At 35.9% G+C, this 19778-nt stretch overlaps 2 protein-coding genes across 4 annotated transcripts in view; one reads left to right on the top strand and one right to left on the bottom strand.

The window, feature by feature from the left end:
- B3GAT2 (beta-1,3-glucuronyltransferase 2) overlaps positions 1 to 2929 on the top strand; it is a 72799-nt gene extending 69870 nt beyond the window's left edge. Inside the window, exons 3-4 of the mRNA XM_063096670.1 lie at positions 2613 to 2761; positions 2843 to 2929. Of these exons, the coding sequence (XP_062952740.1) occupies positions 2613 to 2761; positions 2843 to 2929 (236 nt within the window). The remainder of the gene's footprint in view (positions 1 to 2612; positions 2762 to 2842) is intronic.
- A 476-nt stretch (positions 2930 to 3405) lies between these two features.
- Positions 3406 to 19778, bottom strand: part of SMAP1 (small ArfGAP 1) — a 183043-nt gene continuing 166670 nt past the window's right edge. For all 3 annotated transcript variants that reach the window (XM_063096667.1, XM_063096668.1, XM_063096669.1), the window contains 4 exons: positions 11508 to 11635; positions 7493 to 7664; positions 6283 to 6587; positions 3406 to 4361 (listed from right to left, as the gene is read on the bottom strand). In XM_063096667.1, coding sequence (XP_062952737.1) covers positions 4227 to 4361; positions 6283 to 6587; positions 7493 to 7664; positions 11508 to 11635 — 740 coding nt within the window. In that variant the 3' untranslated portion in view covers positions 3406 to 4226. The remainder of the gene's footprint in view (positions 4362 to 6282; positions 6588 to 7492; positions 7665 to 11507; positions 11636 to 19778) is intronic.

The following is a 19778-nucleotide window of genomic DNA, read 5'->3' as shown; positions in this document are numbered from 1 at the left end:
AAATGGCTTGTTGGATTTTGAACGTCTTACAAATTTTCTACATAGTGATCAGTAAGCATGTATTTGAAGTCATCAGGAAATCCTGCCTTCGCAGTGAGCAAACATTTCTCATTCTCATTTTATCTTTTTACAGAACTGACCAGGGCAGAAAATCCTACTCCCATGATTTTTGTAAGGCCCCTAGTATCTCAAAAGCCATTGTAGCATCTTTAAAGCTAATCTCATGAAAAAAGGGAAGATACGATATTTCAGGCATAAATACTTAAAATAGGAGAAAACTGAGGATACCCATCATAGATTGGAAATCAGTGGTTTAGGAGCTAGAATTCCCTGCCATGGTTTCAGAGGGAGAATTCTTTCACTCTCCCCAGCTTCGCAGCAGCCGGTAAGCTTGTTCCCCAGAAGCAACCCAGGGTGGCCTAGTTAGTGTGTAGTTCCTCCCTGCTGGCTGTGACCTGCTTCCTTTGAGCAGCTCCCTGAGCAGGGAATGAGCAAAGGAAATTGAGGTAGATGATTGAGGAGCATTCAAACTGAGCCCTCCCCATCCCGTTGTATTAGAAAATAGAAAAACTCTTTGCCGCTGTGTTGTGCCACCCACTACAGTCACTCTCCAGGGTGCTGTCCTTTCAGGTGCACATCATTCTCCAGTGAGACCAGGAAAGAGGGCCTTGCAGCAAAACAGTATGCAACTTCATGACTGGCTGTTGGAAATCATACCAAAATGGCTTCATATCATTTTCAGAATTAATTCTAAACAAATTTTTTTATGAGAGAATGGGGAAATACAACCAGTACCTTGAAGCCATGTGAAGAATAAACTAGGAGTTTGTGATTTAGAAGGGCAGACTTCCATCTAGATAAAATAGGACAAAGCTTATTTATAAGCACATGAAAAAAAGCAATAAAATCTTTTAATACTAAAATCTGATTTGACCTATTAGAAAAGGCAACTTGTATATTAGTTTGAACCTTTGGCTTTTTGTTAAGCAGTTCTGTGCTGTCCTAGCAGTGCCTGAAGAAGGCATCAGACTTGTTACCAGAGTGGTATGACATGCAGGTGACCTGCCTCTGCTACCCAGAACTTTCATAAGCCCTTTACCTGTCAACCAGTATTCCTCCAGCTGTAAATGATGGCTAATACCACCTGCCCCTCATGATAATATTTGCAATGGCATTTTCATTTATATATTTAAATGCTTTGAATAGTGCTTTCTTTTTCCATACATTAATTTTACATCAAACACTAAGATGTCACACTTCTCTTACAGATGAAGAAATGGGGGGTTATATAATCAAGAAAGGTTAAATGACTTGGGCAATGTCTCAAGTGCAAGGACCTAAGCAAAAGCAAAGGCTTCTCATGCTATGTTCTTTCTGCTAGAACGTGCTGCTTCCCTCCAGCACTACTGGTGGAGGACAGTACTGAGGCTAACGCTTTATGATTGTTTTTCCTCTGCTTCACTTAGTGCCAGCTATACCAAGTTGTGTTTGTATGTAGCTTAATGTTGTTTTCTCAAAAAGGTAGTGAGATCTAGAACATGTGACGGGCCCAGTATGGCATCTGGAGAGGTAATGAGAATGGTGGTTTGTGGTTTTCTCACAGCTTCTCCATTACTATCATTTCTTACTTACTTTGCTATCTGTATTTTTTGCAAAAAGAAGAATAAATCAATTCAGTTAATGTAGTTCAGTTAATGTAGAGAAGGGCAAAATGTTGCTAAAAAATGTTCCTGGGGATTGGTCCTCGTAGCTTTAACTCTGGGAGAGTGTCTGACTTTACAGTGTCACTTCAGTCAGTAATAGCAAAGACATCCAGGGCTTGAGACTTTCAAAACAATCACTTGCTGAGATGGCTTGTAGAGTGCTTTAATGGCTGTTAAACTAATAGCGTAATTAGTAATGATTTTTTCATATGACCAAATCATTGAAGGAAATTTACACTAATTTGCTTTTTTTTTTTTGAAAAATGAAATACAAAAAACAAATTTATCAAATGGCCTGATATCTCCTGCACTGATTTCCAAACCTCCCACCCTTTTCAGATTGAACCATATTAGAGATATAAATAAAATGATTATAAATTTGATATTCATTTTCTAGCTAATTGACTTCTCTTACTCAATTTTCTAAGTGTAAAGTAAATTAGAGTAGTGCTGACTTTGAGAAAGTGTACATATTGTTGTTAAAGGGCAGGCAGGAGAACTGGGTGGGCGCTCTCATACCCCAAGGATAGTTAGGGTAAGTCTGTGTGTTTTTCAGCTGCATTTAGTTCTTAGTTATTCCAGAGTATCAAATGTAGGGGGTGTGATGACCTCTGTGGAACAGCAGCTTATGAAATTCACCATTTATTATCAATAGACTTAGAGCTCAAATTTTACAGTAGACGCCCCTGTGCACACCTGTTGTACTGAATGTACAGTACTGTAATGATTGATTTTCCTTCTGAAACTATCATACAGGTGATGCTCCTATTCAACTTCGTAACCAAACCTGATACATAGTAGGTATTTTAAAAGTTGGTTTTGATGTGAGTAAAATTATATAGAAAAAAGAGAAGTACATCAATGTTTTACTTTAAAGTCTTTTTTTTTTTTTTTTAACTTTTTACAAAGGATTTGCTGTAAGTCTTCAAGTTATCTTGTCCAATCCAAAAGCTGTATTTAAACGTCGTGGATCCCAGCCAGGGATGCAGGAATCTGACTTTCTAAAACAGATAACAACAGTCGAAGAACTGGAACCGAAAGCAAATAACTGCACCAAGGTATTCATTTCACTTGTTATGTTTGATCATCAGTGTCAGCGTTAAGAGTGTGGCTACCCAAAATATTTCCCTCTCCTTTAGGTTCTTGTGTGGCACACTCGGACAGAGAAGGTTAACCTAGCCAATGAACCAAAGTACCACCTGGACACAGTGAAAATTGAGGTATAAATTGAAGCAGTAACTGGTGTTGTTTGCCCAGCCAGTAGATGTGGAAGAGGATATTTGGAGTTTAGGCTGGAGAGCATTCAGGTATTGTTCATTTTACTTCAGTACAACAGCCTTTATTGTCATCTGATGGACATCCATTTAAACAGAGCTCGTCAGTTAACACAAGCTAACTGGATGGTACAAAATGTTCGTTTTTTCTTCATTTGTTCTGCATGTTTTCCCTACAACTAAATTGGAAGATTTTTGTACAGTACAATGAAATGACACTGCAAGATACCATTCTGCGTATCTTATATACTTTTTTTTTTTTTCCCATTTGGCCTTATAATTGGTAGAACTGAATGGGTTTTAGAAACAAATGACAGGTATTTTGTCAGCTAAATGTTTCCAATTCCTGACTTTGCAACATAAAGTAGTTTTTGAAAGGCTGGTGGCAGTATACATCATAGGAAATAAAAAATCCACAAATAAAAAGGTCTATGGATTCATCTGTTTAATATAGGGAAATAACATTTTGTCAATACTAGGCACCATAAAATGTAAACACAATTACTGTCATAAACCTGGATATACCTTCAAAGACTGAAAGTGGCTTTGTTTTAGTTACCCTGTTTGTATATAGTGCAGAAAAAGGTCTTCATATTAGCACTATGTACATAAGAAGAGATCCAAATTACAAGAGAGGCAGATAAAATTTGAATTCTTCAAACATTCAAAATTTTGTAGTAACATCCAGGTTTATTTTCCTTTCACTAACCACATTCCCTGTTAAGCACATCATAACAATAGCACAGTGAAGTGAATGATGAAATAAAAGAATTTTGATACACTAGAAAACGGTGCTCAGTGATACATTTACATTCTATTTATATGATTAAACATTTGATCATACAGTACCTTTCTACAGGATTACTGCCTAATTTTGGGGTGGGGTTTATACTGTTAGAGGTATTACTAACATGATATCTACTTCCCTTATTATATGCAAACATTAGAGCTATAATTTTGAGAGTAAAACTGATTATGCAAGTTGACTGAGCAGCTTCTCAGATAATGTGGTTTATGAAATCATGGGAAATATGAGCAAAGGCTGCCCTTGACATAAAATGGCTTCTCAACCTGCTTTCACCACATCAAATTTAATCAGTACAGACCAACACGGTCAATCAGATAATTCTTAATATGAACAAATGGGGAAAAAGAAAAAAATATATGTACATGAATAAACAGGGGAACTAGATGCATTTTAGCAAGGAATGTCAGGTGGTAGTTCTGGATGAAACTTGTATTGCAGTTCTCATTTCCACAGTTGTGTGCTGAGAGTCTGACCCGATGAGCTTCCAGACCATCCTGCTGTTGTGCTGGGGGGCTGGCCAAAACCCACTGTAGGGTTTGCAGTATTGATACTCATACCAGCCATTTGCTGATTCATCTGTGAAACACATAAAAAGGCTTAATATAAGAGGCTTACTGCACTTTTAATTCTTGTTTCTTTAGCCACAATTAGACATTTTTTCATGAATGTGAAAATTAGTCAAAGCACTGAAGTAAAGCAGACTACCGTACAAATATTTCTTCATAGAAAGCAAATAGTTACTTTGTTCCCTTTTTGTTCTTTATTTTCTTCTACTTTTTAGCTCTGTCCATAAAGTGGTATCAATTATATTTATTCACTTTCTAGATTCAATTTCTTGTCCCCAAAGATTAACCACAACTGGAAAAAAAAATAAATACCAAAGCAATCTTTAAATTTGTAGCTGGTATATGAGCATATTATAAAATGAGTCCATACTCTAACTTTCAATTATACTAGGATACTTTGCTTTAACTACTAAGAAAATTTTAGAAAGTAAAATACTCTATACTATAAACTTTGTATGATGGCTATTATTCTCTACTAAAATCTTAAATGGCTTTGTAAGCTTTCTAAATATTAAAAATTGTCATAAAGCATATTTTTTTGCTGATCTAACAACATAAACATCTAAAATTAATTTTCATTATATGCTATAAGGTGTAAGATTACATGTATTTGTCTTCCAGACTGGCATCAAGTATATCTTAAGCATCTTAACCCTGTGGTTCTCTTACTTTCAAGACTGGTGATAAGAGAAGGCAAGGCAAGATTTACCATAAAAAACAGTAGGTTCAAAACCTATGCTCAGTGTTAGAGACTGTGCTCTTAATAAAATTCATTTATTTGCAATTTTTCAATGACACTAACATTAACTGCATCATTGATCACACATCAGTATCTGAATGAAGGGGCAGATCACATCTTCATACCAACCAAAGGATATTTGAACCACCTGTATGTTGGTCAATAGATTCCACTGATAGAGTGATGGAGAACAGCATCACCCTTCTGCATGTCTGGAAGTCAGAGCCAGTGTTAACTCCTTAACTGGTTCATCTAGCACCTTAACCTGAGCTGGGTGTACTTCAGCATTTTGGCTGTGATTTACATTTGGCACTTACAATTTTTGAGATTCCCAGAGTGTAGACACCAATGTCTTACATATATTCCTGTAAATGGTGACAGCAAAAATATCTTGGAGCATTCATGGACTATACAGTGATTTTGCTGATGTTAGTTAGAATTCTCTCAAGATAAAACAACTGTACAAACAGAAACCAAGATCACCAAAATGCTGGAGGAACATCAAGTAGGAAGTATAAAAGGAAGAGGAGTGGGAGCATGAATGTCAGTCTAAGAGCTTTTGTTTGTGAAGCTACATGTAAGTCCAAAACAGAAACGTTACCTCTTGGTTCTAAAGTAACCTAGGTAGAAGTAGGATTTTATAATATGAAGGAATCTCTGAGACAAATATGGACTTGTTCACACTTTATGGGAATTCTTAAGCCAGTGAGTACTTTTTAAACAAAAAAGTCATTATAGGAGATGTAAAAAGGAATACAAAGGTTTTTTTTTTTTAAACGAAATGTTCTTGAACAACAGCAGCAACAACAATATATATATATATATATATATATATATATTTTTTTTTTTTTTTAACAAACCCATGGGCAGTGACTACATAACATGGAAGATAGCTTAGATCCATCGCAAAATAGTGCTTTGAGAATATGAGGATGGTTTTTTTTTTTTCTGATTTATGAAAGTTACAAAACAAACCTTTACAGAATACTCGAAAAATAGAGACAGTGACAAATCATTTGTCTATCTGATACAACTTCATACATAATATCTATAGACACTTTTGACCTTATACAACACTGTCCCTATTCAATTATTTCTGCCAGATCCAAAGATTCAAAAACAAGTAAAACCATTTAGAAAATAAATCTGATTTCTTTGATTTGGGAGAAGGTGGAGCGTAAATGATTCCTACCTGTGCGAGGCTCCACTGGGGCTGTTGAGCTTGCGTCAGGCCAAACTTACTCTGGGATGCTCCCATCTGTCCCACCATTCCTCCTTGGGGGCCAACATTTTGAGGCAATGGCATCACACCAGTTTGTGCATTTCCCATAAACCCATTGGGCATGGGCATGCCCACAATCATGCTTGCACTCTGTCCCATCACATTTCCTATAAGGCCAGGAGCTGCAGGCACAGGCACACCCATTGATGGAAAACCTTGAAATGCAGTTGGTGCTTGTGAGGTAAATGGTATATTTGTGGGTCCCATAAACACACCTGCATCATAAGAACCATGAAAAGAAAATGAATAAAGAAAACAAGGCTATTGCGTATAGCTGCACTCACCTTTACAGTCACAGAAAAAGGATTTACCGTCTTTCTGATCTACCAGTAGCAAAAAATTTTATTCCACTCTGGCTGCTCCTACTGCTCAGACCAATCCATGCCTAAACCTTCAGAGCTAGTTATTTCCAAAATGCAGACAAATCAGTTATTAACCTGAACAAATTTAATTAGGAATATAAATCTTATGCAACAGCCACATAAAATATTTTCCATTGTGAAGACCAAACTACATAGCATGAAATTATATGCTGTTTCTGCTGACTTGCACCACTGGTCTCCTAGTACAAAATAGGCAAGTGAAGGTTGATTCTATCTGACTTTCATACAATTTCAGCTTCTACGGGAAATGCAGATCGTTATTTTAGAGGAAATGAATGGTCTGACAGATTAAGACTATGTAAACAATATATCTTATGCAAGTATTTCGTTATAATTATAAAAGAATTTCAAAGTTTTTTTGGTATCCGTGTTATCATTCAGACTGCTTATTGTTTACCCGCAGAGAAAATATACTATACACTAAGTCATAAACTTCATGCAAATGAAATTTTGATAATTCTTCAAAGATAATCCATGTCCCATAAACTTGTGAAATATTAAGTGATATGTGAACAGCTTGTTAATTCTAATGAATAAAGTTTTGTGAATCCTGTACATGTTTTTTAATTCTAATGCTTCATTCATTTCAGTTTCATAGTTGTGTAAACTGCAACCATAAAAGCACCCATTACATAACAAAAACCGGAAGAAATGTAATTGCTATTATTATAATTACAAAGGAGTACTTCTAGTAATGTCACTGCAATTCACTGTAAGAAGATTTTGTAATTAATCACCAGGAGTACTTTGCTGTTGAATGGTTCCTGTACCATACAGAGATAAGATGGAGTCTTTGGAGAGCTGTTTCTTCACCACTTCTTCTGATTTTATAGCTTGCTCAGTGAATAGATCCAGATCCCCAGATGTTACTGTAGACAGGGTGGCAGCTGCTGGTACAGAGGACGTCCCCTGAGACACACACCGAAATAAGCTGTTGAATTCTTCATAGTAAAGCATAGCTCATCAATTATTTAAAATCCAAATAAAGATATACAATTAGACAGAAATTAAACAATTGTAGAGGGTAAAATGGTGGCATTCAAGAGGATCGCCTACAAGCTCACATGAAAAGCATCTAGAGTAAACATACAATATTTCCTAATTTGACTCTGTTAATGTAAAAGAGGTAAGTTGAAGCTCTTTCATAATAAATTGCATGTGTACTAGTTAGGCTGAGAGTGAGTTTTTGCTCATCACATCCTGAACACAATGAATTCAACAGTTATGTGGCTGCTGTCTGAGGACCACCAGTCCTTGGAGATGCTCAGACATCTCCATCAGCAACTACTGCTTCAAGTAACTGGTATCCTCTGGATTAAAGAACATTTCTATAACTATAGCAGACTGTAAGAGGGTCTTGCAATGGTTGATTGAAAGGTTTTATCTTCGCAAAGCTGCACTGTATGATTTTTATACACCTAATCTAGATCACTTTTAGCCATAACATTAGAATGCCTCTGATCTATCCAGAAATTAAGTACACCAGAACTTCAACCACCTAGACTCTCAACCGTTTTCTGCACTCCACTTTTGGGACAAGGGAGCAAATGAACACTAATACAAATAAGTATGTAGATATTTAAATTTTTCACTTAATCTCCTATATCTTGTACACAGATGGTATTGTATGATCACAACTGATAACCTTGCTTAATGATTAAATATCCAATCACATTCACCTTTGTTTATATGGACTTGTTTTAAATAAGAAAAGCGTTTCAATGAATTCTATGAAGACTAGTAACAGCTGGCTAAGATTCTTCTCAAACTATAGAATAAAGTGAGTAGCAAGTAGAAGTTAAATTCAAACATGTAATATCCTGGCTAGAATACCATTCAATAAATTACCATCCAAATGCTCTACTAACAATTTAAGCAGAACAATATTTTGAATCTCTTATGACTAATTAAGCAAGAATGATGAGAAACAAAGAAAAAGCCACCTAATTTTGCAAAAACTCTGAAATGTATAAAAAATTAGACATGATGGAATACCAAATACAACATTATGTATGAGCCACCAATGAAGAAGCAGAAGATCCCTCAGGCTAAGCCTGGGCTGGAGCCAGCCTGCTGACAATAGAACCCTGGCCCCGCAACTTCTAGACTTATTACTGTGTGCCCTTAGCCATGTTACTTAATTTCTCCATTCAGGTCTCTCTCTTGTCAAATAGAGATAAAAAGCTTGATGACCACAAGAAGTGCTTTGCACAATGGCAGGGTTAAGTACTCAGTATTTACTGTTAATATTGTTAGATAACAAAGCAACTACATCACTAAGTGATCTTTTCATCACAATTAGTTTCTTTTCAATCTAGGAACTTCTCACAACACTGCAGTCTATTCCCTGTGGATGAAATATAACCATAAGAAAACCCAAAATGGCTGCGAAAGCTATGACTCCAGTCTCATACTAGAGCAGCCTAATATTCATTCACATGCTTTATTCTGAAAAAGGTAGATAAGATGGAACATCTATCTCAACAGAGAAACAGTCAAAAAAGGGCCAAACAGCACAGCTAGTAAGCACTCAAATGTCCATTTACTTTTTTGGTACTCCATATCCAGCACTGCAACCTCAGGATAAAAGGACTAGAGCTTTTGCCTGTCACTTTGTACTTCAGGAGGCTGCAGGGCCTCTAACCAAAAGGCTCTCTGGCCTCTGGGATCCCAGGGCTGAACCAAAGACAGGTCTCAGCACTCATGCAGATCTAGATACTGTTGATATATGTATGTGATAAAGCAGAAAAGGGACCTCTACATGTCACCACTGGAGACTATGGAACTGTCCTCCCCAACGCCCAATACACATGTATACTCCTGTCAGCTAAGTATTTCTAACCCCCTTTAGGGAAGACTAGCCCCCAGACAAGTAAATGAGATGGTAAAATCAATCTATTTCATATTCACAAGTGGGAAAATCTTTCACTACAATTTACATATGCTAGGAGAATAACACCAGGAGTTAAAGAATAGAAAGTTCAGAGTAATTCATAATCTTGGTGCCAAAACTAGTTTGAGCCCAATTTCACACACTAAAAATCTACCAAATTAGTAAATTACATAGTACCAATGTATGTATAAAATCTGTACTTTCGGTCCCCACCTTCCCAATTTTCAAAGGCATTATTTTGAAAATATATCTGGATTTTAATCTTTACATGTAGTTTGGATGAAAGATAATTCTACTCACCAAATATTTTACAGGGCTCAATACAACTGGCACAATTTTTGGTACAAAAAACAATGTTCGAAAAAAAGAGGTATGACTTAAAAAATTAACCCTGTCATTCTACCAGGTACTGATCAGAATGCCCAAAACATGAAGGCCAACCCTACTCCTCCAGGACTTACACCCCATACCCCTTGTCATCATGCTAATTAAAATTAAGAGTTAAATGAAGTCTGCATTGTTCTACTTGCTGCTTTGATACTGAACAGAATATGTGAAATACACTGAAGCCTCAGAGAGGAGGTCTAATTCTCCAAGCAGTTGCAAAGCAACTCTCATACCCCAGTAGAATCTAAAGAAATCTAGCAGATGTATCAACCTTGGCCTCACTAGAATGCTAGACTGAAATGAATTGCTTTTCTTGCTCTCATTCTCGAATATCCTAAATACTTCTTGCCAAAACCACAGTATTAGACAAGTTTTTATTGTCACATGCACACTCATGCCTGCACAAGTTCATGAGGTAATTAATATTAATTAATTGAAACAACAGTAACAATACTTATTCCCTCTTTTTATGTGTGTTGTGAGAGAGAGAAAAGCCATAAAATATGTTACCTTGGCTGAAAATTTTGATAAGGATTCATTTAAACTAATTATACCTGACCTACTTGTTCAGTTCTAGTAGTAAGTAGACAATAACTATCATATCATAAATAAATGTGTAATAAAAATGTTATTAGTCTTAATAAGACACTGACCTTTTCTTATTAAAACTTTCCATTCAAACAATTCAGATTTGGCTCAGTTTTTGTAGAAAAGGAAATATTTTATCTCAAACATTATGCTGTACTGAAAAAAACTGGTTGATTATTTGTAAAATATAAATTTAAAATAGAATCTTAATGTTGTATGCTGAAAGTTCATATATTTCACCTTATAGAAATTCCATGTTATGTTAAGAAGGCATTTCAAATTTCTTTACCATTAATACTTTTTTTAAAAAATCCTGATATCTAATATTACTGTTCTAAATAGTTTTTTTTAAATCACTAAAAATAAAAATAGCAAGGTAGGTTTTAAAGCTAACTTAAAGCAGAATTTGTCTTCATAAAAAAGATTATGAGTACTTAATTTCCTAGAACTTCTTCTCCCAGTCAATATTCATAAACCCCCACATTTTAAAAACCTTGTTGCTCTCAGGTGAGGTTGAGGTGTTTGAATTTTCCACTTGCTCATTCTAAATGTTGTTGTTTCCCTAAAGCAAGGGTCAGAACTTTAAAGACAGGGCAACCTTTCAAGCTTTGTGGGTCATATAGTCTCTGTTGTAACTATTCAACTCTGCTTCTGTAGCACCAAAGCAGCCACAGACAATATGTGAACTAAGAGAGTGGCTGTGTTCCAATAAAATTTTATTTGCAAAAACAAGCTGCAGACTTAGTTTGCTAAGCCCTGGCCTAAGGAACAGAGGCTTTCAAATCAGTTACTATTTAGAAACAGTTCTTTCAAAATTGAAATTTTTAAACTTTTTAAAAAGGAAATAAGCAGTGACCATATCAAACAATAGTCTTACCACGTACCTGAGCTGGAGGCATGACAGTTGCAGGTAAGGGATTAGAAATCATTGGTCCAAAGATGTCCAAATCATCATTCAGGGTTGGCACCGTGGTTGTGTTCCCATTGGTCACCAGTGCCTCAGCAGGGCCATCTGAAAAGAATATAGATTCTTGTCCTAAAAGAGAATCTCTTAAATTACTCGAAACAGGGCATTATTTTAAAAATTAATATACGGTTTTAAAAAAAAAGAACAATTCAAAAGTTGACAAAATATGTGTCCCTCTTTTACCCCAGGATGTACTCCCTTTCCCAAAGGAACCATTTCCAGTTTTGTTTATCCTCGCAGCAATATTCCTTATCCGCCAGTTTCTTAGGTATATATCCAACAGCACCCCCTCTTTTTTTTTTTGGGCAGCTGGCTGGTCTGGGGACCTGAACCCGTGACCTTGGTGTTATAACACTGCACTCTAACCAGCTGAGCTAACCAGCCCACCAAATCCCCTTTTAAATATATACTATTCACATTATTCTGCATCCTGACTTTTTCATAATAAAATCACAGAAATTTTTATAGTGCTTCCTATGTGTCAGGCACTGTTCTGAGCACTTTACATATACTCATTTAATGCTCATAACCTTATGAGATAGCTATTAACTTTGAGATAAGTGGCTATGGTGGAATTTGATATCAGGCTCTTAAAAGAATGCCCCTCCATAAATATATGTGTGTGTGTGTGTGTTTTGGAGATCATATCACTTCACCTTTTGATTATTTAAAATGTCTCAAATGTTGTATTTTAAAGTCACAATAAGGAAAAAAACTAGATAGAATTTTTTTTTAAAAAAAAACATACATTATGAACTGATTCTAGAGGAAGTATCCATAAAATTCTGAAATAAATCCTTTCTTTATTTAAGCATAGCCACCTTCAGTAATGGCAGTACCAAGCCATTGAACTGTACAGGGAAAGGGACTCTGACAGATTTTCCTACTTAAAAATTCAAATTTAAAAAAAACTATTTTATATCTCCTTTTTACATTAGTGAACAACATACAAAGTGTAAGGGGTGGGAGCTGAAGTGGAGTGCAGTGGAGAAAGTTTGCAAACACAGTATTTCAGGGACTGGAACATCTCACACAGTTCAATTTTCTGTGGCAACGACCAAATAACAGTTCAGAGCATCACAACTCCAATCTCTTGGGACTTAAATCCTAATCAATCTTCTAATTTAACAATTTACAATTTCATTTGATTTTTCTTTGATAGACCATACCTTCCTCAAAGGTAAATCAGTCATCTTAAAAAACCTTTTCAGCACTGAATGGGATGTCTTGCACAAAATACTCAAATATTTGACAAATTTAATGAAAAGTCTACCACCTACTGCACAACCCACAGAAAATCACAGGTTTCTTCTCTTAATATAACTACAGAAATTGGTATCTTTTATTCCCTTTTTAAGCTTCAGTGAATTACAAAGAATTGTCATTGATATCAATGAATAAATGGTCACAATAAAATATTTTTATTATTCTATTTATAAAACAGTATATGAAACCCAAATTAGGTTAATTTGGAGTTAACTGCAAGCATTTTTCAAGTCATTTTCACGAAAATAACAACACATTATTGAACCATAAAAGGAAATATATTTACCTAAATATTTATGTATATGTCTTATACACATTATATCTACACCAAGGACTGTGGACAATTGAAAGGTGAAGCAATAGAAATGGACAGATTGTTGTAATTTATAATATACAGAATTTTAAACTGAAATGCAACGATCAAAAGAATTAAAACATAACTCATACATGAAAGTAATTTTTTTCATTTCCAATCCTTTCAAATGGCAAAATTCATTTCTTTTAAGAACTATTTTGTGTTTAGCAATTCATTCCACATCCCATTTATGTGATGTGTAGTAGCTCATGTAAATATTAACCAGAAATAAAGTGATATTTTAAAGGGACATGGTTTTCTAGACTTAAAAACACAGCTAAAGTAGCACTTCAGTGGTATCTACAGCACTTCAGTAAAGAAACTCAAATCATAATGACACGTAAGCCAATGGTGCTTTAACCCATAAGCTACAATTTCATCAACTAGACATGTTTCATTCTATCATATGAAAGAGGAATCACTTTATTGAAAGAAAATATTACTATATATATACACACACACACACACACACACACACATATATATATATATACACAATTTAAACTCACAAACAGAAGCACATGTCCTCCAAAACAAAACAAACTACAACCAAAAAAACAAAAGCACAAAAAGAAAAAGAAAAAGCTGACAAGTGTAACTATTATATCCAGTTTTTCAGTGAAATGTTTTTGGTTTTTTATGTTTTTTGCAACAGCAAACAATTAGGACAAATTTATGAAAAAAAACTTTACCATGAGAAAATACTATTAACTTAATGTTTTTGGTAAATTGAGAAAATACTATCAATTGATTTTTATCACAGAAAATGTAAATCTACTTCACAGGACATCAGCATGCCCAGGATGCACTGTGTGAGAACCACTAGGTTCACCCACTACAAGCAAATGATATGTTTTCATCACTCTTATAAACTGTACATCTTTCAGAAATTTTAAGTCTGTAATAAATATTACGTTACACTCTCCTCTGAGAATATTTGCTTACCTAATTTATACTTTCAAATCTAAACCCCACCCAGTATCTAGTAGTGTAATATCTAATCAGTGAAACAACATACAGCACATTATTTGGTTTTTGAAGTCTCATTTTACCCCTCACATCCATTAGGATCATATATGTGACTAATAATTTGTCCAGTGTCACAAAGCTAAAGCAAAGGCTTAGATTGTAATTTCATTCAATTTTTACTATAAAAGCAACATGTTCTTGGTAAAAGATTCAAACCGTGCAAAACCAAGACACTAAAAGTTCCCACCATGGATGGCTGTGCTGGTTGCACAACAATGTGAATGTACTTAGTGCCACCAACTGTATACTTAAAAATGGTTAAGATGGCAAATTTTATGTTATATGTATTTTACCACAATTTAAAAAACAATGTGTATCAGATCATACAAAAACAGTATTTGTATAAAATTATGCCTGTGTACATGGGGGTTTGCATTCTATGTTACTACATGGACCTGTAATAACGAAGTTACTCAATTCGTGATTCATAGGTTTTAGGTAGTTTTTAGATTTTAACCATTACAAAAAGAGAACACTGAACATCCACATTCCTTAATATATTAAGTCTGCACAGTTCATGTTTCTTCACTGCAAGGTAACCTGACTTCTATTTTTACCACTGTACTTGTGTTAAACAGGCCCATTCTCTCATTCTATGTTTTTTTGGTTAATATTTTAAAACTGGCCTCTTGAAATCCCAGGCATTCCACACAAACAACAAAGTTGGGCTCTTTGTAACCACCTACCATGGTTAATGGAGCTGTCATGAAAGTCAACTCACAATGTAAGTGTGAGGGGCTCTGGAATCCTTTAGAATGAGACAGAGGAAGTACCTGCTTAGGGATAGTGATCTTTGTGACAAGGATGATACTATTTTCAACTGACTGGGGAAGACTTTCTCCTACCTACAAAAACCTGAGGTAAGGAACTTTCTCCCAGCCCTGTCCAAGGTTCTTCTCTATCCAGCTACCTTGTTATGGGCACAGGTGACTCTTCTGTGTTCTCACACCTACAATACATCTTTCTACTCCAGTCTTCTCCCCATATGATCCCTTAACGATGGGTTCTGGATTTCACTACCACCAATTTTCCTTGTTACTACAAAAGCTATGCATTCACATTTGAAAAACACATTCTTAACCTAAATGAAAACATCTCAGCCTTGTAAAATCAGTAAATACAAGTTTCCAGTGGGTTTCAATATTTGCTAATTTTACTTGTGTCTGGCTTGCTAAACAGATTCCTTAAAAAGGATTGTTTCAATTCATTTTGAAGGTTGTGTTTTTAATTTTCAGTATTTTAAAAGGACAATTAAAAACTCATTATCATTACCATCATTATAAACATCATAATATCCTGGATATTTTTAAAGAATGTTTACGTGTCAACATTTTTGTCCCCATGAAAGATGAGAACGCCATCTCCTTCCATTTTCTCCAGTTATAAAAACTAGAGCACAGAGAGATTAAAAGACTTCCTCAATGCCACTCACCTAGTATAGCAGCAAAACCTGGACTAGAACAGTCTTCTGACCCCTAGACTGCTCTTTTCTTTAAACCACATTTCATTAAAAGCTATGTAATTATAAGTGTACCCAATTACAAAGAAATCACATAAAATTCTGAAAATAAAAAACCAACTTTTAAGTAGTTTATAATTATTTGTACTACGTTTGAGAAGCAATGATAAACAGTCCAAAAATCATTCGGCACCACACTCAAACACTTCCTTATCATGTCCCCACTGCACTGTCCTTGTACCAAGCCCATTATCTTCTGGATATAGGGAGGGATACAGGTGGTTATGGTCATCAATGAGAAAACTGGGCTGAAGAAAGCAACTATGGGATATAATTAGCCCATGGAGAATATTCACAAATCACAGGGAGTTAAATGGATCCTTTTGATTAAAGGCCTACAACAGCATAGGCTTTGCTGACTGACTGAAAGCTCAGTGGCCACAAAAACAACAGAATACCAAGATGCTGAAAACACAGCTTTTGAGATAAATAATTTTAAAATCTAGAAAGAATAAGGCTCATTGAAACTGAATGGTTTATACAGTATAAATCACGGTAATTTAAGACAAACATTTAAATCAGCCCAAGTTATGTCTTGTTTGTACACAGGCATGTACACACACACATATCCAGACAAATGGAAACTTCCTCTTTTTGGGTGGAGGTTTGGAACCTAAGACCAACCACATAGCACCTTCTATGAGATACGGTGCTGTCTGTGCAAACAACTAATCAGAATTCACCAAAGAATTCACCTTAGTGTGTGTGTTCCTTGCTCAGCTACAGAATGGTGGTGGGAGTAGCCAGCAGTAGGAAGCGGCAACAGCCCCTTTTAATCAGTATGCAGAAACAGTAGTTGGTGAACAATAACAATAATGGGAGATCCACAGTACAAGAAAAGCCTAAGGCAAATGGAAGAAATTTAGCTGGGGATAACATCATAAAGAACGATAAGGAAGCACAAAGGACCCCTTGAAAAGGCAGTAAGCAAGCAGAAGAAATGAGGACAATGCAGTAAAATGAGGAAAGGATTTCAGTCTCATAGGCAAGGCATCAAACCTACAGTAGTAGCTTGTGGGTAACTATTTTCTTTCTACATTACTTTAACATTTCAGGCAAGCATTTCATTTGGGTACTAAGTTGGTAGACAAATGTTTTAAACTGCACACATACCAGAAATTGACAAGAAAAGGTTAAAATGTTTCTAGCTACAGAAAAAAGATCAGTGCTACATAAACATTAGGCATACCCAGCATGCATTTACTGGCCTTCTTCACATCACGACAATGAGAGATGTTTAGAAAGAAGGTGACATTTCAAATATGACAAAGTCCTGAAGGCCAGTCTCTATCACCTAGAAATCCTCAATACAGTGAGCCTGTTGATTCTGTTAACTCTATCTATCCCAGAGCTCATCTGACACCAACAATCCAAATGAGGAAAATGTAAACAAAATATTTTAAATAATATTTAATGTCTTCCTCTTGACCCATTCCAAGTGCCTCATTCCAGTGATAATTTATAAACTAAAAGGAAATAAGAATATAACACTTCACATTTTAATAGTACATATTTAAATACTAATATTTATTTAAGTTCTATGTGCCAGGTACTCTGACCAATGATTTACATAAAGTATCTCAATTTAATCTTCATATCACCTCAAAGGAATTTACACAATAAGTTTAGGACTTCAGCAGAGGTCTGGCTGGTAGTGTACCTGGAAAACTCAACTGCTATAACCAGACTGAGAAACTTTTCCTGGTGTCCCCAGGCAGAAACAGGTGCCCCTTTCCTACCCAGGGTAAAACAGTATAAATGGCCATCAACCTACCTCCCTAAAAAAGCACCTTGAGGGTAGAGGCTGGCTTTACCACCCAGCTCAGGCACAGTACTTGGCTCAAGCTCTCTTCCAAGGCAATGAACAACCCCTGAGCCCACAACACCCGGCACCACCTCCACTGCAGGCCATGCCATTTACACCTGATGAGTCAGGCCTTCTGACTCTACCTCCCACGTTTCTCTAATCCAAAAGCTACAAAGTGCGGCCTTTCTAAGCACCTTATCCTTTTCACCTTTAATTTTTAATGGCATCTGAAATACCCTCAGATTGGACAGGCATGCCCCAGTACGCTACAGACTTCTTACTCACCACTGGCACTATTTTTATAGCCTAGAGTCCTTCCCCAGTTCTTCCCGCCCTGTCAACATGACGAAACAGTGCAGCTGCCTCCTGAATTTAATGCCTGGCACAAAGAAAATGCTCAATAAACGATGAATTGAAATGCTTTCTAAATGCAGATTATGGAAGCATTTCTTGGTGACAGAAGAGTCATGGTGGAAAACAATAGGTGATCCTAATTTTGTTGGGAGAAAAAGTGAAAAACTGAAACTATTTTTGAAAAATATCAGTGATCTCCTGGTTACAAATCCCTTTTCAATCCATACCCTACTTTGCCACTGCACATTTCGCCCTAGCTAATCCCTCCTCCTTGAAACTCTCCTCCCTTGGAGTCTAGGGCCATATTCTCCTGGAAGACCTGGCAGCTTCTGCTGCCAATATCCCTGGCTAGCTCCTCTTTCACCCTGTTTTCAAAGCAAGAGCTTCCACATGACTGTTTGCCTATGACATTACAATTGCTTCCTAACTGGAATCCATACACTAGGGCTTCCTCTCCCCAGTTCATCAATTGCAGCAAGGCTAGAATTCTCTCTCTGAATCAGAAATGTGTCTCCAGAGTCCCTCTGCCCATAGCTCAGTGTGTCAGTGCTGCCACAGCACCACATGCTCATGAGTGGGTCAGTCTCCTCCACAAACCGCCTTGCTGGCCAGGGCCACATTTTACTTTGCTACAGATCTGTTCCAGAGTTCTATCGTAGCACCTAATTGGTACTCCAAGGCTGTCTGCTCAATGATAAGATGCAGATGGCTTTTAAATTATAAGATGCTCTATAAAGGTAAAGCACTAATAGCTGTTTTTATCTGGGCAGTTGCTTAACTTTTCATTGTTATTTACTCTAAAGGTGATCTCCATTTAACATCAGATACTACTTGAAATAAGTCTGCATATTACAAAATAAATGTACTTGTTCCTCCTTTTACCAGCAGCAGCAAGAAAATTAACCTTTGAATTAAGGAAGATAAAATTTAAATTAGGAATGTTAGCATTAATTCAGATTTCAAAATGAATTCTCACAACCAATTCTCTTTCATAACCCCATCTCTTCCCTCAGTGATAATTCTCTTGTCTTCTGGTTTCCAGACTGCAACCTCATCCCTAACTTGCACTACTGTAAACACACAAAGCTGCATATTCTGGTATTTACTAGCGTTCCATGAACTCTGCTTGTACTCACTAAATATTAAGTGAATTCATCCTTTGCTTGAATATCAGATGCATTAGCTGGGCATAATCCATTTGCACAAATAATTTTTTTAAAAAAATGGAAGAGCAACATGAGATTTTATGTAGTACTAATCTAGTTTAAGGCTGATATGAATGGGATAAGTAAATGGATGTTATATTTTTCATTACCATTTTTGACTGAGCATGAACATTCAGCCTTGAGTATACCCTTGCTACAATGAAAACTGCCAAGTCTAATTCTTCATCAGTAACTACTGAGGCGTCATCATAAGCAGGAATGAATTTATAGTTGAAACAGCACTGATTCAAGAAGCCTACTTCTGTGAGATGGAGTGATGCTCTCCTTAATGGTAAAACTCCCTCTTCTAAAGCTTTTTAAACTTTCAGGTTGCTCAAAGAGCTCTTATTTTTCCACTCAAGAAACCATTTAAAGCTTTTTCCTTAAAAAAAAATGTTATTTGGAATTTCTTTGTATTAAAACACATGACTTGCTTTACGAAATGAACTCTCATGTGCCTTACTTTCTAAATTCAAGTGACAAATGTCCATCTGAAGCATAATAAAATTTTTATGCTTTATCTTGTTCACAAGTGTTTTTTAAAAAGTGCCTAAGAGTTAAGTGAAGCTATTTACTTGTACTTTTAAGTGAATTTTTCTTACTGCTAAATATGTAGTATTTAAGCTACCTTGCTAAAATGACTGACACAGTTG

This window comes from Cynocephalus volans, chromosome 5, assembly GCF_027409185.1.
Source record: "Cynocephalus volans isolate mCynVol1 chromosome 5, mCynVol1.pri, whole genome shotgun sequence".
In the NCBI taxonomy this organism is placed as follows: domain Eukaryota; kingdom Metazoa; phylum Chordata; class Mammalia; order Dermoptera; family Cynocephalidae; genus Cynocephalus; species Cynocephalus volans.
This window is presented reverse-complemented; position numbering and strand designations above follow the sequence as displayed.